General features: G+C 42.9%; 1 protein-coding gene across 4 annotated transcripts in view; it reads left to right on the top strand.

Moving 5' to 3' along the window:
- Positions 1-23,704, top strand: part of CDK15 (cyclin dependent kinase 15) — an 81,413-nt gene extending 57,709 nt beyond the window's left edge. For 3 of the 4 annotated variants that reach the window (XM_072812665.1, XM_072812669.1, XM_072812668.1), the window contains exons 11-14: positions 1,925-1,973; positions 9,485-9,624; positions 20,093-20,235; positions 22,701-22,839. In XM_072812665.1, coding sequence (XP_072668766.1) covers positions 1,925-1,973; positions 9,485-9,624; positions 20,093-20,202 — 299 coding nt within the window. In that variant the 3' untranslated portion in view covers positions 20,203-20,235; positions 22,701-22,839. Of the gene's footprint in view, positions 1-1,924; positions 1,974-9,484; positions 9,625-20,092; positions 20,236-22,700 lie in introns of all 4 variants that reach the window. The other variant, XM_072812667.1, reaches the window with a different exon arrangement.
- The last annotated feature ends 392 nt before the right edge of the window (positions 23,705-24,096 follow it).

Below are 24,096 nucleotides of genomic sequence, written 5' to 3'. Positions count from 1 at the left end.
ATACCAGATATTCTTATCTATCTTTACTGATTCTTTGAATTTAGGTACAATTATCTAGAGAGTTCAGCCGTATAGACAAGCCGTATAGACAAGCGCTTCCCTTTGTGTCCACGTGGGACTTTAAACTGCCAGCAGAGTGATTCTCATTTGATTACACCTGACCTTGAAAACTCCACTGAAATCACTTTCTTTGATCACTCCTTTCACTCTACAAGTGTTAGCACTATAAATTCTATTTTTAATTGAACCTTCGAAGTTACAAAAAAAATGTTTTAACAGAACAATGTGGTCTTTTTATTTAAAAAAAATAAATTTAAGAAAATAAGCATAAAAGTAAAGGGGTAAGCCCCAGAACCATTATCACTATCAGACAGCCTTCCAGGTCTTTTAATGCATATACAGACATGAATATACCAGTATTATCAAAATCACTTTCTTTCCCAACTGTGATTAAATTCTTTGTTGGATAAACAGGATTGGTGTATTCCATTCCTGTAGGAGCTAAAGAAGAGATCTTTTAAAAACAAAACACATTTCCGGCCCAAGAAAAGCATAAAGCAGAAACATCATTTTAAATGAGAGTTGAAATACTTTTTTCTGGAGCAGGAAATAGAGGGATCTGATAAGGAGCATCAGCTTATAGCCCTGCAGCTCCTCTTATCGCTCTTACATAGAGTAAGCATTCACTTAGTACTTCTTGAATGAATGAGAAATTGTCCCTTTTTATGGTGGTTTTATTTAGGGTTAAATAGTGTCAATACCAAGAATAATAGAAACACATGTGTTCACATGTAAACGTTGCAAAGAATGCTCCAAAAAATGACAAATCTTATCATCATCCACTTTGGATTATTCAAGACAGAATTCACTTCCATTTTTACTGCAAGTGAAATATAAAATTAGTACCATTACTTTTTACCATGCTTGAGCCTTTGAGACAGCCCCATCGCTCATCATGTGACTTTTCATGCATGTTGTGTGCACCCATGTGTGCTTTGTTCTCTCAAATTGTGGGCTCTGCAAGGATGGGGAGGTTTCTGTTGATTTCTTTTGAATTCTCCCCACCACTTGGTACATGTTCTGCACACAGTAGATGTTAAATAAATATTTATTGACTTTAGTGAATATTGTGACTGTATTTGTTTGCTAGGGCTGCCATAACAAAGTACTACAAACTGAGTGGCTTAAGTGACAGAAATCTGTTTTCTCACAGTGCTGGAGGCTAGATCTAAAATTGAGGTGTTGGGGTGCCTGGGTGACTCAGTAGGTTAACGTCTGTGCTCTGCTCAGGTCATGACCCCAGGGTCCTGGGATGAAGCCCCAAGTCAGGCTCCCTGTTTAGCAGGGAACCTGCTTCTCCTGCTCCCCCTGCTTGTGCTGTCAATAAATAAGTCTTAAAAAGATATAAAAATAAATAAAATTGAGGTGTTGGCAGGATTGTTCCCTTCTTCCTTTAGGGCCCTAAGGGAAGCATCTGTTCCAGGCCTCGCTCCTTGGCTCGCAGATGACTGTCTTTTCCTTGGGTCCTTTTACGTCATTTTCTCTTAAACGTGTCTGTCTCTATGTCCAAATTTCCCTTTCTTGAGGACACCAGTCATATTGGATTAGGGCCCACTCCATTGACCCCATCTTAACTAATTATAACTGCAATGATCTATTTCCATATAAGGTCAAATTCTGAGATACTTGGGGTTAGGACCTTGATGTATTCATTTTAGGGGACACAATTCAACCCATAATAGTGTCCTTCCACAGAATCACAAAAATTCAAGAGTGACACCTTAAATATTGTTCACTCGGCCTAAATGATGCCTGAACTCTCCTTGCCCAAGCCAAGAAGAACACGTAGAATTTTAATATTTTGGCAATAGGGCTTTAGGGTTGTTTTTGGTTTTTAATGTGTCTGTGTATGTATGCTTTCCAGAATGGTTCCCATTGCCCAAGCCACGAAGCCTTCAGAATGTCTGGAACAGGTAAGCACCACCTTGGAAAGCTGCTCTTTCAACAGGGCCAACGTCCCCTGGACCTTGGTCCACTGAATGCACAGCCCCTGAACACCTCAATCTCTGGGGGCCGTAAGGCCCAGGAAGAAGCCTCTGGGAGAGCCAGCCACCTGTGAGTCTGTTAGTTTTTCTCTATGAACCATTTTACTTTCAGTGAGTTTGGTCATTAAAATTGTTTTGTGCCCCCTCAACCATGCCCGAGGCCCTGAGAATGAGGGAGTGTTGGCCTGCAAGAAAACCTAGTGGGTTTATTATTCTCCAACACAGAGAAACCAAATAACATCATTGAGTGGCTATTGGAGGGGGGGGGCCAACTTGATTCATGGAGGTCATGCTTTCCCAGGCCCTCTCCACGCAGTCCCAGCCCAGACCAGGGCAGACTTTTATTACCAGCTTTCAACAAATCCCTAGTTTCTTTTACAAAGTAAAACAGATAATAGAGACATTCCCGGAATAGTTAGCTAACTAAGCCGTGCCAGGCAACCTCGAGGCGAAGAAGAACTCAGTGTTTTCGGACAATGACCAATTACAATAACCAGTATTATTTGATCTGAGAGTAATTAGCCGAGGCTCTGTTCTTTTTGCTTCAGTGAGGAGGCAAAAAGGGCAGTGAGGAAACCATCAGAGACAGGGGAAGCAGCTCAAATGTCAAAGAAAAACACGCTTTGCTCTCGCAGGTGGGGAGAGGGGAAGAGATCCCAACTGAACATCTGAACGCTGTTCTTCCCTGAAAATGTGCTAGGGTTTACCCCAACCAAATTTCGTTTGGTATTTTTCATGCTTACTGTCCATGGGCTTTAAAAAGCCTCCATGTAGAGTGAATACCAGAGGTCAGAAACAGAGTGGTGGGCTACCAAGGATCCCTTGTTGGGAGGGACAGGCCTCCTTGGGAGGGGAGAATCTCTACTCTTCCTGGCAAGCTCACAGGTCACCTGAACACCCCCCCTTGTTTTGGAGACAGGTTCCAGGGAACCGCTGTTTATCATTTCACATTCAAGATGTGCAAACTTTCTCTTGCCAGCACAGTCGGCTCCCCCACCGCCCCCCCTCCCCAGAGATATTTGGATTTTTAGTACTGCCCTAAGGCTTTCTTCCATTTCACTATTGGCTTCCAAAACAAATGGTAACTCCAAACCTGCAAACCATCTTAATACCCTTTGTGGCTGCCTTGGCCCTGTTGCACAGTTGAAGAAAGTGCCAGAGCCTCCTGCTATCACCATACCAGTCCTTCCTTCTAGGCTGAGCAGGATTTGGATTCACTGAATAGCCCTCTGACTTTTCTGATCACACATGAGACCCATCACCTCTGCCCATTGCCTCCCCCCAGCTATCCCTTTGCCTTAGCTCAGACTTGGCACTTCTCTTTGCTCACATCTTCAAATCAAGGAGTAATGTCTAGAGATGTGCTGCCTGACACAGTAACCACTAGCTACGTGTGGCTATTTAAAATAATTAAAATTTAAATTTAAATATAGTTCAATTGCACTAGTCACATTTCCAGGGCCCAAGAGCCACATGCGAGTAGTGGCTAACGTATTGGAGGGGGCAGGACTAGAATATTTTCTTCATCATACAAAGGTCTGTTGGATGACACAGATATGGATTATCACACGAGAAAATTCTTGGCTCTGATCTGAGGACTTTGTCATTGAGCTAACACTAGGTGGAATGTTCACTGTGTATTATTTCATTTATTCCTCACAAACCGAAGCCCCAGTTCCAAGAAGTGGAAACTGAAGCTCTAAGAAGTGAAGTAACTTGGCCCCAGTCACCAGGCTACGTAAGGTGGAACCCAGATTTATCGGGTACACAAGTCTCTGTGACTTTGTCAGCTGAATTGGGTTGCAAGTGTGATGGGTAAAGAGGAGCTGTGGTATCGGTGGCTTTTCTTCAAGTTTTCTACAAGTGACAGGACGGTGCATGGGCCATAAGTACACCTTGAGGGCATAGCCTGGGGTTTGATGGTGACCCAACTGACATGGGCCTAGTAAGTACACATTCACTTGTTAGACTGATTAGAAAATTATAGACGGCTTCTTTGATGTTGTTGCTTCCAAGTATAAGACGTATTTCTTACTGTGGGTGCCTGCTTTCCTGTGTCCTAAACTGGCAGCATTAAAAAAATACTCCCTCTCCTGGAACAACAACAAAAAGGTCATTATTGAAAAAAAAAAAAAACCAATGATATTTTAGAATAATGCCTGCAGCTTAGTTAATAGTGTTGTGCCAATATTAATTGCTCAGCTTTGATCATTTGACTATGGTTGTGTAGAATGCTAACATTAGGGGAAGCTGGTAAACATATAACTCTGTGTACTATTCCTGCAATTCTTCTGTAAGCTCAAAATTACTTCAAAATAAAAACAAATTGAAGAATTGAAAAAAAAAACCAAAACAGTGCCCGTTCTATCCCTGCCCTTTTTCCTCTTTCTATGGATCTAAGGGAAAACAGCCAAGAGCCCAGGGAACTCATGGCCAGCGTTGCACTGCAAACAGATAAGACTCTTCCGAGAGTAAATGACAAGAATGGCAGTGGAGATTTTTATACTCAGAGCCGGGCTGTGCTGAGAAATCAAGGTTATTGCCTTAGGCCCCGGAGAACCACCAGATTTATTTATTTATTTATTTATTTTTTTGAAGATTTTATTTATTTGAGAGAGAGAGAGCGCGCACACGCACAAGCAGGGGGAGCTACAGAGGGAATAGGAAAAGCAGACTCTCTGCTGAGCAGGGAGCCTGACATGGGGCTTGATTCCAAGACCCCAGGATCACGACCCAAGCCAAAGGCAGATGCCTAACTGACTGAGCCACCCAGGTGCCCCAAACCACCAGATTTTAGATGGGTCATGTGAAGGCCAGTGGATGGAATGTCACATAACCACAAAGTCTGATTTTCATTTTTTCTTATTGTTTGTGTTTCTATTCTGGACTTCTAAAATTAAATGTGGATGTCCTCACACCCAGGACTTCCTGTTAGGATTGATTTACAATTTTGTTTCTTTTTGCAACTTTTATAAGCCACGAGGTCTATGGCAATTCAGGCCGGCTGGAATGAATTTGTTTTCTGTGCACACAGAAACAGGAACTTTCCCAGACTACTGCTGGAAATGGAAACTGGTACAACGAGCTAGTATTATTAATCTAAAACCTGAATGTGTTGTATGTCCCTCAACCTGGGGATTTCAATTCTCATAATTTACACTAAAGAAATCATTGCACAGATACACAAAGATTCCTCATTGAGGATGTCAGTCACAGCATTAATTAATGGTAGCTTCTCACACCCGAACAAAAAGGAAACAACTTTGATAAAGGTCTGGCTTTGAAAATTATGGTATGCTCACATAACAGAATGCTAGGCAGCTACTAAAATTATATCCAAGAAGGTTGTTCAAAGTCCTGGGAAGATGATCAAGATAGTCAAGTGGAAAGAGTAGGTTATTTCAGCATATAGAGTATGATCTCATTTTTTTTTCAGTAAAACAAAAGATATATCCACTTAAAGGACTAAAGAAGAAAAACTGAACAACAAAGCAATAGTGATTATCTTTGAGTGAAGGGGGTTATCTCAGAGTGATGAGATAGTTTTAATTTTCCTTCTCTGTTTTTTTCTAAGTGTTCTTATTTTAAAAGATTTTATTTATATATTTGAGAGAGAGAGAGAGATACAAAGCACAAGCAGGGCGAACAGCAGCGGGAGAGGGGGAAGCAGATTCCCTGCTGAGCAGGGAGCCCAATGAGGGCTTCATCCCAGGACCCCAGAATCATGACCTGAGCTGAAGGCAGATGCTTAACCAACTGAGCCACTCAGGTGCCCCAGGATCTTTTCTAAGCATTCTACAATAAATATGTATTATGTTGGCAATGGAACACTTCTTGCTTCTAGAAATGTTACTAGAAGGAGGGGATCATCAGAGGATTTTTTTGTCTTTATTAACAGACTCTCATTAATTGGGTGGGTAGGTTCTCCTAACTGCAAGATATTCCTGTCACGTTTGGTATTTAACATCACAAGCCTAACACATAATATTTCTTTGGGTTTTTTTTTTTTCAGATTTTTATTAAATTCTAGTTAGTTAACATATAGTATAATATTGGTTTCAGGAGAATTCAATGGTTCATCACTTACACACAGCACCCAGTGCTCATCATTACAAGAGCTCTCCTTAACACTCATCCCCCATTTAGCCCATCCCCCACCTCCCTCCCTGCATCAATCCTTGGTTTACTCTCTACCATTAAGAGTCTCTTATGGTTTCTCTTTTTTCGGTTTTGTTTCCCTCTACCACATGGTGTTTGTTAACATTTAGCTGATGTGGAAAGGTGCTGGAGGGCATATTAACATTCGTTAATGTCACTTTTCATGCCAACTTTCATTTCTAAGGTAGTGATTATAACCAGTAAAGGATTGTTCTAGCAAGAGTTAGAGAAGGTGGCAAATTGTAGAAATGTGATGATAAAAGCAGTGGATAGTAATCAAGATTATTGATAGCAGAAGCAGAACAATACAAACATGGAAGTAAATTAACATTTTGTGCCCAAAGAAGCAATATTTGTACTCTTGAGGCTCTTCCCTCAGATCCCAAATAAGAGTACAATATGCCAATCACAAGGTAGAGATCGTCAGGACTCTTGTCCGGATTGGGTGGTCCCACTACGAGTGCTGCTAGTAAAGGCTCGTATTCAGGAGGGCACAGACTTGGCTTATCCTAGGAAGACCGAAATGAACTTGGCTCATGGGAGGAATTTGCTGGAGGAATGGGTGGTCAGCAATTGTAGCCTGGAGGCCACAAGCCTGGAACAAATGCTGGCACCACTAAAAGCTTTGATACAACCTTGTGGGAAGAATTGGGTTAGTTGAAAGGAAAATCCTAAAAAAGAAGTTTTCATATTGCTGATGAGTACCTACTCTGCTTTCTTGCATTTGCCTGGTAGAAACGGCCAGTTCGGGGATCCCTGGGTGGCGCAGCGGTTTAGCGCCTGCCTTTGGCCCAGGGCGCGATCCTGGAGACCCGGGATCGAATCCCACGTCAGGCTCCCAGTGCATGGAGCCTGCTTCTCTCTCTGCCTGTGTCTCTGCCTCTCTCTCTCTCTCACTGTGTGCCTATCATAAATAAATAAAAAAAAAAAAAAATAAAAAAAAAATAAAAAAGAAACGGCCAGTTCTCCTTATAGGAGTCCTTGCTAGTTCTTCCCTGGCTTTCCCAGCCAACCAACATAACATGGTCTAAATACAAGGAGTATGCGTGCCATGCTAACACCAGTTCAAAATAGGTCCCTTAACCTTCCTTAATCCAATGAGATTGCAGCTCCTAAGCCCCGCCAATAGGTAGGAATGTGTGGAGAGAACCAACTGCTGACTGGGGAGGTGGGGGGTACTGTGGAGGCAGAAGCTGAGAGATGCATTGCCTCCCCCACTCCACCATCAACACCTATCCACTCACCCACCCCCTGGGGTTTCATAGAGTGGTGGGTTCCAGGCACAATTTTGGCACACGCTTCACCCCACCCCCTATAGTGAGGGTGGACTAGATAAAATTTTTTTTTCCAAGATTGGCCTTGAATGTCCCTCCAGACTGATATGAGCCCCTACTGATCTGCACCACTTTCCTCACTCCAAACCCCCATCTCATTGGCCCTGAAAACCTGTGCCTGGGCAGGGCACCCCAGTTGGAGAAAATACCCTCCGGCCTTTTCTCAGGCCACAAGCTAATGAGCAGGCCTCCGCCCCAGGTTGCCTTCTCTTTTAACTAGCCTGGAAATTGGCAAGGACTGGGGATTTGCAAATCTTCCTCTGTCTTAAGTCTATGAAGCAATTACTGCTGAGTTTGAGGTAAAGTTATCTGTTTGTAGAAACAGTTTTATGTCATGGGAATCAGATACCTGAACGTTTCCTAGGTAAATCTTATGCAAAAATTAGGCAACTTACATCTCTGGGTGAGGACTTCCAGCATCACTGCATCATGGCATCAGGGAAGGGGAGGGTATCAGTTTTTTGTCGATTCAGGTTGGTATGTATATTCGACATTAAATGAGCCCATCTATTTTTGCTTAATTGGGGATTTCATGGCCATGCTATTTAATTCTGAATGTTGGTCCTGCGGTTAATTGTCTCCTGGAATCTGCAGTTTTCTGTCTCGTGACTTTCCGCTTGTAAACCTGACCATGGGCTCTAGAGATGGGTGTACTTAAATGATTGACACCAGATTAGCAAAGACTTCCAAACATTATAAATAAATGGGGCACCTGGGTGGCTCAGTTGGTTGGGCGTCTGCCTTTGGCTCAGGTCGTGATCCGGGGTCCTGGGATGGAGACCCTTGTCTAGCTCTCTGCTCAGCAGGGAGCCTGCCTCCCTCTCCCTCTGCTACTACTCCCCCCCCCACTCATGTGCTCGCTCTAAGAAATAAATAAAATCTTTAAAAAACATTATAAGTAAATGGAAAATTAAGACTAACAAGTCCTGCAGGATCAGCCCCTGCCACCCTCCCAGTTTCATGTCTGTTCCCTCCCTTCCTTGGTCCAAGCCCAGCCAACTGGCCTTTCTTCCTCTCCTTAAACTGCTCTTCTCCCTCTCATCTCCAGGGTCTGTATGAGCACCAGAGATCTCAGCCTACACTGCCTGCCCCTCCCCTGCCCTAACTCCTTGGCTCTCAGCTCCAATACTGCCTCCTCAGGGAAGCCTCCCCTGACCAGCTCTTCCCACTCTAGGTCTTTCTTTTCTGGGCCTTTTCTTCCCAGGTACTTACACATCTCTAATGATAATTTGGTTAATGTCCGACTCCTCCACTAGACTAAGCTGTGAGAAAGCAGAGTCTCCCCTTCGTCTTCCAGAGCCAACCACCTACTAGCACGTGATAGTTGCTCAACTAATAGCTTTGGTCATCTCCAAATTTACAGTTCGGCACAGATCAACTTGAGGATTTGTCCTTACTGTTATTTGGGCCCTTGGTTATCTCTTTCTATGCTCCATCTCAGGAGGAACCAAGAGAGCTTCTTGGGTAATACCCTGGGGGCTGAGCTTCAGAAACACTTGTAAATAAAAGTGTTTTCAACCCAAGCTTCAACTTCCAAAACTGCCTCTCTCCCTCCTTCCCCTCCAGGACTCTATGCTTGCAGCCCTTGGAACATATATCCAACCAGGCTTTTCTGCTTGGTGGGCGGGGTCCCTCAAGGCAGCATTCTTAATTACACATTTCTGCTTCTATAATTATATTTCTGGTCCTTTATGTGTATATACATGGTCCCCGGAGCCTGTGGGGAAGGCCGAATGAGAGCATACTGCGGATAGGTAAGAGTTCCAGTGTGGTGTGATTTTTCCACTTGCCGTTGACTTTACAAATCCCAGGAAAATCCTACGGGAAACGCTCTTCTAGCCATCTCCTTTCCTACTTTTCATCTCCTACTCTACTTTTCTTCTCTTCCTCTTTATTTTTCAGAAGGGAGGCCTCTGGAGAAACTGTTTTCCTCTTCCACTTTTCCAGGTTGGGCAGGGTTCCCGAAGCTGAAGACCTGGCCTCCCAAATGCTAAAAGGCTTTCCTAGAGACCGCGTCTCTGCCCAGGAAGCACTGGTTCATGACTACTTCAGTGCCTTGCCATCTCAGCTGCACCAGCTTCCTGATGGTGAGTGAGGGAGCGTGTGTGCATGTGTGTGTACAAGCACACACGTAAGTCTCAGGGTCTAAGAGTTTTCTCCAAGCACTGGAAAATGATAGAATTTGCAACCAGAAATGAGCTTAGAGATCGAATTGCCTGGAAGAAGCAAAAGGGGACTCAATCTTGCCTGAGTTTTCTGAGTCTCTAAAACTCAAAAGCGCTGGTGGGTTGAGGTGACACAGACCTCCGTCTAATGATCCAAACATTTCACATATACACTCTTAGAAACTGGATGAGATGAAAGTTGCCTCTGTGTTGTTTGTTTTCCCCAGCATCTGCCAGGAGAAGCAAAACCAAAGTTTGCAACAGCCCCCTTCTCTCTCTCCCCGTAGAGAGTAAGATGATAGGTGACATGGGGATGTCACAAGAGGAGAGCTGGCCTGTCTTGATTGGTAATTTGATGCTGCTGAAGGAAGTGCCCGGTGGGGCCCTGGGGGAGGGGAGCATCCTCCCAGGCCTGTCGCCCACAAGAAACGCAAGTTACCCTGAAATCAGCCTTGCTGCCTGGGCCTGAAGTCATCCTCCAAATCTGAAATCTGCTGAGGGATCATGTGGCTGGAGCTCTCCTCAAGTTTCTCAGAATGTGGCCAGGAAGGGCTAGGCGGAGGATGTGGGCAGTGTGGTCGTGGCCTGGCTGTTTTGGGGGGGACCGTCCTTAGTTGGGGTTTCTTTGGAAATGATCACCATTCAACTGAAAACAATTTTTAGAAGCCCAAAGCAGAAGAAAAGAAAGCTAATAAGGAAGGTGTAGGGGCTCAGACAGGGGTGAGGGACCAGGATGGCAGGCAGGGGTGACAATGAGGACGGAGTGGGGAGCTGCTGCCCAGGAGGCCTAGACATACAGTCTGGCCAAAGTCTCCAGGGTCTGCAAACGTGGCTCCACTCTATCTAGGACATTGTCCTGCCACAGCCCAAAGCTCTTAGTTTGGGGCTTCTTGAGGCATTTTATTATTAAAATGAGTTATTTAGGATCTCCAAAAATAACCATAATCATACAACTGGGGTTAATGTCTTACTTAACCCTGTAGGAAGAGTTAGTCATTAGGATTTATTAAGTTGCCATTAAGTGTCAAGAACATATTAAGTGCTATAAAAATTGAGGGAATAAAGAGGCTTGTCCTTGACCTCAAGGATCCTACAGCGTGGGAGGAAAAGAGGGTGAGGAAGAGGAAACAGGGCACCCTTGTACACATATTAGCACAAATCATATCTAAACAGCTGGAGTCTCTGCATAATCAGCTACAGATGTTGAGAGAATATGTATATGCTAAAGGCAATTCTTTGGAGGAACTGGAATAACTCAAATAAGATAGATTGGACTGGAGGTGAATCTGGATTGGAATCTGGAAGGAGGGGAGGGGCAACCTACAATTCTTATCCCTTTGTACCTCAGCTCCCCCTGCACCCCCCTCTCCCCTACTCCCTTCCAGGTACAGTGTTCCCAGGCCAAGCGCCTAGATCCCTCTTAAGCTTTCTTCTCTCGGGCCTGGGACTTCTAACTACCACTTCAGGCAAACGTACGTGTTCAGGAGTGCATGTGCACACACATACAGTCTCACGTTCTCACACTCGTACACACTCACACTCCCTTCGCTCCACTTAAAGAAACCTCCCTCATTGGCCCTCCTCCAGGATCTATTACTCTACATACTGAGAACCACTGGGGACCTTCAACGTTTCCTAGGCATGAGTTTTACCTGATAAAAAGTAATTAGCAAGAAACAGTCACTGTCCAAACTGTTGTGTTGTTAGAAACTTGGGTTTTGGTTCTCCCTGGCCATCTGAAGCAGCAGCACCAACAGGGTGCACCTCTGTACGCGTGTGCATGTGGGCGAGCACGCACACCCATGTGCGGGTGTGAGAGAGAGACCCATCTGTATTCCTTCTCTGTTCACCCAGCCACAGAGCCCAAATCTACTTTGACACTTTTAGAAAAATGAAAAGATGGAATCTTGCAGGAGCCTGCCTGTGCTGGGGGGGAGCCGAGGAGTGCTCACAGCAGGAGGGAAGTTGACTTTTCTTTATACATATAGGGGTTTTTCCATGCAGAGTTTAAATTATGCCTGATAAAAGGAGTTTCGTGGATGTTTCAGTTCTTTCAAATTCTCCTGGCTTCCTCCCAATTAAATGAGGTTTGTCAAAGCCACAGGGCTCTGCTGCTGCTGCCTCGGCCGACAAGCACTTCCTGCAGCGACATCTCGAATCCCCGAGGGAGAAGATGAAAGGGCCAGCGCCAAGAGACAGGGAAGGGGGGGCCGGTGGGTGTGTGTATGTATGTGTGCATGTGGGAGGGGGCGCAGAAATAGGCTTCGAGACAGACCGACAGATAGGACGCGGGACAAGTAGACAGGGCAAGCAAAGCTATGAAGAAAATAGGAGAGAAAAAAACAGAGGAAGCCGGAGAGCAGCTGGGGCCAGTCTGTGCACCTTGACAACTGGGGCCCTCGCTGAGAACACCTCTCTAAGGGATGCACTCCCTTGGCCTGGCAGTGCCAGCTTGCTTTTTCATTGCCCGCGGCAATTAGCCTTTATTAAGAGCCTCCTTTGCAGAGAGAGCACCGGACAGTTATCACAGTCCCCAACCTGCAGGGACACAGAATCACCATCTCGGTGGTTGGCTGCCCCAGGCACAAGAATTGTGCCAAAAGAACACATACTCTTGTGAGTGGTTTGTAAAGAGAGTTTCCCTGCCGTAATTATGCAGGAAATTTTGCTCTCTGATGGCATTGCAGTATGGAATCATTTAGGAGCTCATATTTATATCATTTTATTATTCTGGTTTTATTCTGGTTGCAGGATAACAAAGTTGTCACTTTAAAATATATTCTGTTTCCCCTTTGATCTGGGAGATGCCAGCTCTTATTGTCTGCCCTCTGAAGAAGACAATCTGAGCATGAAACCTGTGGCTGGGAAATATGTGAAGTGTGGAGGGACAGCCTAAATCCCGGGGGAGGAGTGGCAGAGAGATTCCCCACGACATGCAAGAATTGATCCCATCTATCCTTGCCTATTTTCCCAAAGCTGAGAATCCCGTACAACACTTTCTCCAGGTTGTGGCAATAAGCTCACAGCCAGAGGAGAGCAGGAGGTTACTTGCCATGAAAATTCAGGGTTTCCAAGATTAGTTTGCTTTTGGAGCACACTCTTGAGGGGAGAAGCATGAATATTAGAATGGCAAGCATGTGGGAACTTCTGCCAAGAGCTGACATTTTCCCTCATTGACTCTTGAACACCTGAAGAAACATTTGTTGATGGAGAAATTATTGGGAGTCTCTCTCAAAACACACCCAACAGCAAGCTAATTGCTTTTGCAGATGGCCAGGGGGATGCGCTCCCCTCTCGGTCACCAGCTCACAGCCACACTCATGGTCCCTGTGGCTGAGCCAGCAGCGCAGAGTGTCAGCTGGGGCAATGAGGACCTAAAATTAGGTCCTTGGCAACTCTCTAATCTTAGCTGCAGGTTCAGCTTCTTCGTTTAATTCCCTTTGCCCTCAGCATGAACTTGGGCTCTGGGAAAGGAACACTGTTTAATGATTTGGGGGTTGGGGGGAGTAGAAAATCATTAAGCTGCCCTTTCTAGAAACTGGCTCCACTCTGTTCTTGCAGGGAGCTTTCCAAATGTTACCCTTGGAAAGTTAAGACTGATTTTGGAAGCTAGCCATTTTGAACCACAGATGCTGATCCACAATTTTTTTTTTTTTTTTTTTTTAATCTGGAGCAGTAAATGCCATGTGATTTAAGAGTCTGGTCCTTAAGCCCTGGTCCTTGATGGTCAGGGCATCAAAGGCTGTCTCTCTTCTCTGTGGGCTGGTCCCATTTTGCTTTCTGAATCCAGACTTGAGTCTCTCCCATTTCTTCCTGGACTAAATCCCCCTTCTCCCTTAAAACAGGTTGCAGCATCTTACAAAAAAAAAAAATAATAATAATAATAATAATCCTAAAACTTGAAAGCTTACAATTGTTTCACAAGTAATTTTGCAAAAACAACTTACCAGAGTCTTTCTCATCATCAAATGCTTTCTAATTTGCAGGCATGGAAGGCATGGCACTTGCCTCTCCCATACATCACACCACCCTAGTATCTATACCCAGAAGTTCTTCAGTAGGCCTTATCCCTATTGTCCCATTAAAATCAGAGTGATTTTTTGTTTGTTTGTTTTGCTCCAATAAGGGACTTTCAGGCCTTCTTTTAATGATCTCTTTAATATATTGGAAGATCGTTTGATAACACTTTCCAAAACTCACTTCTGGACACTGAATTCTTTTGACTTCCCTTCCCCCCAATATAGATTCTGTTTCTCTTCACTCTTTAATCATTTTTGTTTCCTCATTCTATTCTGAACCTGTTCCAATTATTTTGCTTACCCCTGAGACTATGGACCCATGTAGACTCAGATTTCTAATGTTAGTGGGAGAATTCTGTTCCAGTTCATTCATTAAAAATTTACTGAGGATCATTAGTAAGATACTGAGTGATACAAAAATGAATTACTCAGGCAGTCTGTCCTCAAAGAGCTTATAGTCCATAAGGAAATGAGACAAATATATAAACAGCCACAGTTCAAGTGTGAAGTGCTCTGGGTGTTCAAAGAAGGTGAAAGGAACTCCAGCTATGGGCTTCTAGGATGGCTTTGTGAGTAGGCCTTCAAAGATGATGGGGTCTGGATGGTTGGAGAGGAATGTCATCCTCCTCTTAATACCATCTAACATTATAGTGAAGTTGTCCTCTTTTTATTAATAGGGGCACAGTCCTGACTCATATTCCATCATGGTTTTTACTCGTTATTGTATGGCTTCTTGCAATAATTTAAACATTCTTATTCTTTTTTTTTTTTTTTAAGGTAAACTCTATCCCCAAGTAGGGCTCAAACTCACAATCCCAAGATCAAGAGTTGCATGCTCCACAGACTAAGCCAGCCATCTGCCCCAATTTAAATATTCTTTACCATATACTAGTGAAATTTAGTGTCATTCTTTGTATGCTGATGATTTCAAATTTATTCTGTTTTGCTTTTATTGTCTAATCTATTTAAAATTTAACCAGAATATTTTGTCATTCTAGAGGCCAGGTTTCAGGGGATGGGAGGGAAGGAAGGTTCTGCTCCAAGCCTCTCTTTTCTGCCTCTAGGAGTTTGTAACCTAATTCAGACCACCCTCTCCAAACTTTTAAATCCTCCATTATTCAGTACTTAAGCAGGACAATAAGAAACAAGAAGTTAGGACATGTCCTCCATAACTTCCTCACCTTCTATGCCCAAAGATGTCCTCAAGGGATTCCAGAACATCAGGGAAGATCCTGGAAAGAGTTAAAGGAAGAAGTCACTGACCCTTTGAGTGTGAGATCTCAGAGACTTGCTATTCCATAACTTCATTATATAGATGGAGTCCCTGACACCTCAGGAAGAATAGTGGCTGCCATTTATTGGGCATCTGTGTGCTTTACACAAATTCTCAATTTGTAGACTAACTTATGAGGCTGGAGTTATTATCTTCATATTGCATATTAGAAAATTGGGACTGAGAGAGGCTAAGGAAATTGCTCAAAGCCATAGAACTAGTAAGTGGGAGAGCCCAGGTTTGACTTCAAATCAGACTCCTATGCCACCCTTCCCACTACTCGTTGCTGCTTACTAAAGATTACATGGGAACTTAGTAGCAAAACTAGGATTAGAACCAAGGTCTGTACCCCCAGTCCTGTGACCTTTCTATTGTTTCATGTTCTATCTATGTTTGTTTTAGAGCCTTCCCAAGAAAGATTGCACTTGCCCCCAGGTAATATATTTAATATCTCAGAATTAAGAAAGCTCATTTTTTTTTTTTTTTTAAGATTTACTTATTTGTTTTAGAGAAAGAGAGCACACACACAAGTGCACGAGTAGGGGAAGGAGCAGAGGGAGAGAATCTTCAAGCAGACTCCCTGCTGACTGGGGAGCCCAGCTGGTACTCCATCCTCCCCCCACCCATGAGATCATGACCCATGAGATCATGACCTGAACAGAAACCAAGAATGAATAGCTTAACTGACTGAGCCACCCAGACACCCCCAATTTGATTTAATAGAGATTTAATAGAGATACCACTGCCTTCTTCCTTAATCCGTAATGTCATCTTGTCTTGGTTTATGTTCCCTTTCTTTTTCTTTTCTTTTTGTTTTTGTTTTGTTTTGTTTTGTTTTGTAATACACAGTCACCTTTGGATTTTAAGATTTCTTAATCAATAGTGGTTCTTTACTTGTTTTACTATAACTCATTCAGTTTTATAAGGTAATTTCAGGAGTCCAACAAAAAATTGGGCAAAGGTTTAAAATAGCATTTTACATAAGGAAAACAAAAAAAAGTACCAACACATGGAACAAAAAGACAGCCTTACTAGTAATTAAATATATACAACTAACTCATAAGAAGTTATTTTTTTCTCCTCAGCCTAATGACTCCCAGTATTAGTGAGATTGCGGTAAAATGATTTTCCGCTGATGGTGTTGTAAGATGGAGTAACCTTCGCAAAGCCTTATGGCATACATATCAGGAGCCATAAAAATGGTGACAACCTTCAACCCTATCCATTGGTTTCTGGAAATTATTCAAAGAAACAATTGAACAGGAAAAAAAAAAAAAGAACCCTAGATGCATAAAAATGTTCATTGCAGTGTTGTCTATAATTTTATTTTCAAACTTATAAAATAAAAACAAAGAACCTAAATATTCAACACTAGAGAACAGGTTGGATCATGTTGTTATACTGACTGCATATAGTCCTATGTAGCCATTTAGAATAATTCCCAAGGGTGTGAGGTAATATGGATATATTTATGCTATTAGGAAATGAGCTAAAAGAGAGCAGGATCCAAGACTGCATATTGGAATCTACCTGTGAAAATGTATTTTGCAAATCAACAAAACTGAAAGATAGCATACGAAAATAAAAATGCTTTGGGAGCTTAGGGGGATCCCGGGTGACCTTTGTTTCTTTTTCAAAGTTTTCTTTAACTTCGACGTTATATTGCATCTATTGTTTAAAAGAATGAGGTAGGGCAAATGGTAGGGGAGCCCAGGCCCTGGAAGGAGAGTTAAAGGACCTGCATTCTCCAGTTTTTCCAACATGGTGTGCCTTATTGGCCTTCAGAAACCTCCATCTCTCAGGCTACACAATGGGTTAACATTAGTCTCCTTTACCCCAGATTGACAGAATGTTTATTTTAGAAATCTTTTAACTCACTGAATGCAAGGGTTCACATAAATGCGGTCCTAGGAGAATGAGAGGTGGGAGGGAGAGGAAAAGATAAATAGGCACTAATTAATTTTAAAAGGAGCGATCATCTGCTTTAATCGGAAATGCATATGTGCTGCGCCCCCAGTCAGAGCTTTAAGTGCACTCCGTGAGTTAGCACCCCCAGCTGCAAGTGGCACCGTGGGGTCCTGTGGCCTTTGAAGACCCGAAGCCCATATACAGGCAGACCCAGGAGCTAAGGTGGCGCGGGGCCCACGCTCAATGCCCTGCACCGAGCGACTCCAGCTGATGCACTGATTACACTGGTGTGTAAGGGGCGTGCAAAAGCCACGTGACGGGGAAATGACAAGACATTTTGAAACTCTGGTTCCATTTCCAAGCTTTCTCTTCAACTCGCGCTTTCTCTTTTAGCCATTACAGGCAAGTAAAAGAGATTCGATTATCTTGTTTCCTCTGAAGGGTTGTTTAGCCCCTCAATCCCATTAAGTCACTTTCTGCAGCGCCGTGCGCCCAGCCTTCCCCGGGTTATCAGCCCAGGAAGAGTAAATGGAGACACCAGGATCGGATTTCTAAAGGAAGGAAAGTTAAAGTTTGAAAGGGGTGACAGCCAACAGCCAGGAGCTTAGGAACTCAATTAGCCTGAAAGACAACTCTCTCATTATCTCGTTCCGAAATGATCTAAATACAGAAGAATCTAAAAGTTTTAAATAAACTTGTCCTACTGACTGTCTAGATGACTGAATTTCCCTTCTCAAAAAATTTTAAACACCCACTTTCGTATTTATTTATTCTAAGTGTGAAGCAGCTGTGATAATTATGCTGTCAGATTCAGTAAGCTAATGAGGAGTCAGTCGAATGGAAGGTTTTGCATCTGTGGATCGCTGCAGGAGAACCGCTCGGCTGCTTTCTTCCTTCTTTTTCTTTCTTTCTTCCTTTTTTTTTTCTTTTTCTTGTTTTTGTTTTCTTTTCTTATGAGTCCAAAGGAGAGTTGGGCAGTTCCAGGCCAAACTGGAATCCCTCTGATTAACTGGTTCCCCTCCCAACACTGTTTCACTGGACTATTTCTGTGTGTCTCTCTGTGTCCCCAACTTTCCCTCTCCCTCTCTCACACCACTCCAATTCCCTTTTCTCCCTTCTTTCTCAGCCACCAATTCCTCCTCCTTCCTCCTCATCTCCCCTTCTTTCCCCTCCCCCCTCTCCTTTTCCCTCCTCCCTCCTCCCTGGCTTTTGAGGTGCTGCTGCTTTTGAGGGACAAGGAGGCCTGAGGGAAATCTTCATGCCACTGTCCCCAAGGCAAGAGGACACTTCTCCCTGATGGAAATTCCCAAAGTGGTTTGGTTTGGGTTTGAGTTGATTTAAGAGTAATCTGTGAAGTTCCCACACTATTTTAGCTGTTTATTTATGCTATGACGGGAACTAGAAAAAAAATGAATGCGAAATTGTGTATTATAATGTACCTGTGAGAATGTATTATGCAACCAACAAAACTTGATGTCTCCCCTTTATAGCCTAGCAAGTGTGTCGATCTAAACGCAAGGACTCATGGCCTTGGACGCAAGGACACAAGACTACTCATGGCATCCAAGGCAGATATGTAGGCCTATAAAGGCAGAGATGGTCCTGCAGGTTTTTTCTTCTCTTTGGGTGTGAGCACCCTCCAGCAAACAATATTAAGGCATTTTATGTTTTTGGTGTGCCAAAGCTAGAAGCTTCTCTTTTTGTTAAATTGTGTAATATTTACGGCAGCCAGGGTTGGCACAGATTGTGAGCCTTGGAAAAGCAATGCCCAAATGAAAGGATGTCCGATGTAGGTTTGCGGATGTGCTTTGGTGACAATGTGGCTGTTGCCTCTTGCTGTTTTTCCCAGGTGGTATCTATGCTGATGGCTTGGAACAAAGGCTGCTGCTTATTAAAAATACAGTGTATCAAGAACAACCTGCGATGTTTCCCATATTATCTCCTTTAAACTTACAGAAATCTGCCAGGAGGTTTTACTATCCCCATTTTGCAGATGAGCTCCTTAAAATGTTAACCTTGGAAGGATTTGACCTATAACTTTAGCATAGTAAGCACCCAAGAATAACACTCACTTAACAACCAAACTGCCAGCAAACTGAACTAACCCAATACATAAATCAGAGGGCAAAGGTAGTGTGTGTGTGTATACACACATACATACACTATATATATATTTATATATGTACGTGTGTATGTTTATATACGTATACATTTATATATTTATGTATTTATGTATATATATTTCAATTTCTTTTAATTTACAAAAGTTGTACCATAGGGTCTATTTAAATAGATTGCCTAATGTAAGTAATGCACCAGGATTCTAAAGTTTCCAAAGCACATCTAGCCCCAGCATGATGCTCATTGCCTGCCATCGCTGGGACTACTGTCCAGACTCCTTGGCTTGATATTTACTCCCTTCACTATCTGGTTCCGACTCATTTTTCCTACTTCATCTACTAGTCTGTCTTGCTCTAACTGTGCAAGATTACTTTGCAATTCTCTCAGACACTTTCCTTCCACCTTGCCTTAGCTCATGCTGCCCCCCCACCCCCGCCACCAGCCAGCAATATCCTCCCTAGAATTTCTTGACTGTTGAAAGGATAGTCTTCCTTCATGGCTCAAAGGCCACTTGTCCATGCGTTTCCTGTGCTCCCTGGGGGACACAGGAGAGAGGCCATCCTAATTCTTTACTTGCACCTCACCTTCAGCCCTGGTTAGTGTGTATATCCCCAGTCCTGTTCCTGCTTTTGAATCTTCAACAGTATAACACCTTACCCAAGTGCTCATTTGATAAATGTGTGTTGAATTGAATCAAATAAGAAGCACTTGACAGGGATCCCTGGGTGGCGCAGCGGTTTGGCGCCTGCCTTTGGCCCAGGGCGCGATCCTGGAGACCCGGGATCGAGTCCCACGTCAGGCTCCCGGTGCGTGGAGCCTGCTTCTGCCTCTGTGTGTGTGTGTGTGTGTGTGTGTGTGACTATCATAAATAAATAAAAATTAAAAAAAAAAAAAGCACTTGACAACTATTGGTAGATTCAGTAAAGCGAGTTGCCCATGAGTCAGTATAAATTATTGGTTGTGTTTTGATGTCTCTGCAGGTGACAAATATTACAACAGACATTAAAAATACACCATGAAACATTCCAGGAAATAATATGTTTGTGCTTCTCTCTTTTCTTCCCTACAGAGGAGTCTTTGTTTACAGTTTCAGGAGTGAGGCTAAAGCCAGAGATGTGTGACCTTTTGGTCTCCTACCGGAAAGGTCACCACCCAGCCCAGTTTAGCAAATGCTGGTGAAAAGAAGGAGCGACATCACCAACATCCTTTCAGGTAAGTGGTCCCAACAGTGAGCCTCCTTATGAATAGAACTGAAAATCCATCACTGCCAGGTGGAGAGGACATTATTCACAGATTCAGAGCACCTCTGTGCTGTGTCTTTCTCGTTATTCCCACTCTAGGGACAGGTGGCCTAGCCTCTAGGCTGTGAAAGGAGGATGGTAATGTGCATCACCTGTCTCTCTCACTCCCAGAGGAGAAGACTCCTAAGACAAAACTTATGGGTCATTATAAAGCCTTTAACTGGTACATGTGCAATAAAGTACCACACTGGCATGTTACATTCCCTAAACTGTGTAGTTCTCTCCATCAGCTGATAGGACAAATCAGAGCTCCAAGCCCATCCCCATTTGCTCAAGACTGAGGAGTGTCCTGGGATGTGTGACATTCGGTGCTAAAATTGGCACAGCCCTGGGTAAACCTGGATGGTTGGTCACCATGGTGGTGCAAATTATACCTGGCCTGCCCCCAAGTACCAGAGAGGGCCTGGCCCCACCCAGGAGATGATTTTAGATGCCTGTGAGAATCTAGTCCTGCCTGTTCCCGGCTTCTTAGGCTACCCCTTCTGCACAGTTGATTCCAGGGAGTTCTCTCAGTGAGTTTGGGGAACACAAGGACCTGATGGGGGAACCATCCACAGTGTCTCAGACACAGCTACTCTCCTCAATCAGCCCAGGGTAGCCCAGCCTTCTAAGGTCATCTTTAGGAGGAAGGGTGGTATGGAGGATTCTTCTGACATGACCACACCCTAAAAGGAGTTCTGGGAGGCACAGGAAGCCAGGTGGAACAACCTCAAAAGCCATTAAAGTATAGGCACCCCTAGATGTTACAAGAGCACTTTCCATACTGGGCCTTCCACAGTGGGGAGAGGGGACAGTAATCCAGATAGAGGAAACAAGGTGGGACCCACACACAAAGCCAGCCAATCAACTGGCCCTTTAGGTGACCTAGCTACATCCCAAGCCACAAGTGTTAGACTGTGATTTGACCACCCATTTGGCAACCACAACTTGGCCATGCTTCCTAACAGAACTGTTGGGGCCTAGATGGTAACTACTGACATGCTCCCCACACCTGCCCCCTTGTAACCTCATCCACATGACAGGATTCAGTTCTTTACCACTTTCTCTTGGATCTCTCTTTGTCTATTGATAAAGGCATGTACATATCAGAGTTGTTTGCCTTCTGGATTTTCTAAAATCACTGTATTTAGAAATTTGGAAAAGTCAGGGAACTTTAGAATTATAGCTGTTCCTCAGAGCACTTTATGCAATATCCAAGTTTGTATATTTTGACAACACACAATTTTACAATAGGCAACACAATAATATGGTATTTCCCAAGCCCCTGGGATTTCCTAAAGCAATATTTAGGAAACAATATTTCCTAAAGCAGAGATTTTGCTGTGTAATTATGTCACTTGAAACCCCACTAGTTATAAGCATAGGGTATATCTAAGCTACATTCTATAAAGTGCAGGATTTACCCTTCATAAAAGTATCAAAGACATTAATGGAAGTGGTCTCAGATGGTGGTGTTCCATTAGCATTACTATTACTTCTGGTATTGTCATTATTTTATTTTACTAAGCAATCAGAAAGTGAGGCGATAACCCTGCCTCCCTGATCTTCAGAGACTTTCCACAAAGGATTGTTACCTACAGATAAAAAATGGTCACCAGGGAAGGTCAATTAAATGCAGTATGTCAAACTTGGCGCCTGTGCCAGCAATTGAGAGAGGGAGGAAGCAGATTTAGCCTCTATTGGAGTAACCTCGTTGATATCCCTAGGCCCTTGGTATTAATGTAAGGAGATAAAACCCGTAGGAGATGAATCACAATAGGGAGAATCTAGAGCAATTAAACTGTTTAATAAATGGCTTGGGATCAGCAAAATCTGGGTGTGCTGTAGTTAAACAGACTAAAGGTAATCATATGGACACTTGGGGCCTGTAAACCTTTTCCACTAAATTGAATTTATGTTAAAATATTCACTTTTCAGGAGATTCAAAATGTAAATTGGGATATTAGGACTTGTAACTGGCAGCAATGCCTCAAAATTAAAACTCTTATAAGATCCTCAAAATGTCAGTTTCAGGAATGGGAAAAAAAAATGTACAATGATATCTACAATAGAGAAATAGAAGGGAACTAAATTTCCTGGGTACATATTGTGTGCCAGGCACTATACGCATATTACTTCAAAGCTTGGCATGTTTTGAACAATGGGGTATGATATGGTATAACTGCAGCTTGTATATCTGGAGATGGATTTTTATTATTTTTTAAAGCTCTTTTGGTTCTTAGTACCAGGGGTAAGACACAGTCTCTGTTATAATTTATTACCTTTTCCATCTCTCTATATAATTCCATCAATAACTGTGTACTAATGTTGAATAGGTTTTCCTTACTCAATCTGACTCATATATTTTGATTTTGTTTATTTTTCATTTGCTTTTAGGGCTACATGACTGCTGTTTCAGTTTTAATTTGCTTTGCCATAGTAAGAAGCTTCAAATCTAACTGCACAATGGACCAGAGTTTTCATACCATCACCTGTGATCTGGAATATTGTAGATACGAGGTACAAGGTAACAGACATGATATTTGAAGAAAAAGCAATGAATAATTATTGCTGTTGTTGTCTGCGTAGCATTTAACATTGATTGGCTCAAAAATTAGACAATAGGCTGAAATTGTCTGAGAAGAGGATTTCTGAATATGTTCATCTATTTTGTGATCTGAAAGAGAGATCCATGGGCCAGAAGGACTACAGGCCAGATGAAAGGCTAACAATTAAAAGAATCTGGAGACAGAGCTGGTGCTTACAAGGCCTGTCCCTCCTGTGTTCACTTACAATTTCCCCCAACAAAAGGACTTCTGTGGCAAGGAGAGGATTAGTCTAAAGTTCAGAAGAGTCTCAGGGAAGATGGTTTCTTGGATAAAGTTGTCAACAAAAGGACTTGCTTAAGACTCTTTGTTAAGATTTCCTAGGGGGCGCTTCTTTCTTCATTAACTGGATTATCAAAACACACTACTACTCCACTCTTGCTGGGTTTTAGAAGTTTGGGTTGAACTCCTGCTTTGATTTAAATTTTTTGGCTATCTGCTTCTACTGAATCCCGCTTATCAGTGATGATAGCAAAAGTGATGAGGAACCTAAGCTCTGATTTGATGGTGAGATACTGAATAGATAGATGAGAACAAAGAGTTCCAAAGATGTAATTCAAGCCCTGCTGCACCATCAGACACACATGCATGTGTGCACACACACAACCCTCAGATAAAAGGAGAGATCTGTCTCAGCTAACACATGTATCATTTTCTACAATGACTCCTTCTAAAAGAAGCCAGGGAAACTCAAATTACTTCACCCAGGGATCATCTACTCAGGAAATGTAGTAACCTAGAAATCAGAGACTTCTATATATCCTTTAGAAGAACGAGGAAGAACTAATTAAAAAAGAATTAAAAGAATAATAATACCTATGGATGCAAAGTCTGAGATGGAAAGAGAAAAACTGCATACAAGTGGCCCCAAAAAATCTACCTTACTATTTGATTTTAGTAAGGTATTTAACTAAACTTCTCCAAATACAACTGGAATATGAAACTGTGTGGGCTGGATTATGGGAAAAATATATGTGCTCAGTGAAAATGGTTTTTCAACTTAGGGAAAAGCCAGTAGTGGTGTGGTACAAGGTACAGTCTTAAGCCCCATTCTGGTCAAATATTTGTATTAATCACTTGAATAAAATCAGAGAAAGTACAGAATTTATTCATGTAACTCACTAATATAAGTAATTATTATTATTACTTCTGTCTTACAAAAGAGGAAACTGAGACTCAACGAAGTT

The sequence above is a fragment of the Canis lupus genome, chromosome 36 (genome assembly GCF_048164855.1).
Source record: "Canis lupus baileyi chromosome 36, mCanLup2.hap1, whole genome shotgun sequence".
In the NCBI taxonomy this organism is placed as follows: Eukaryota; Metazoa; Chordata; class Mammalia; order Carnivora; family Canidae; genus Canis; species Canis lupus.
The sequence above is the reverse complement of the archived record's forward strand: the minus strand, read 5'-3'. Positions and strand labels throughout refer to the sequence as shown.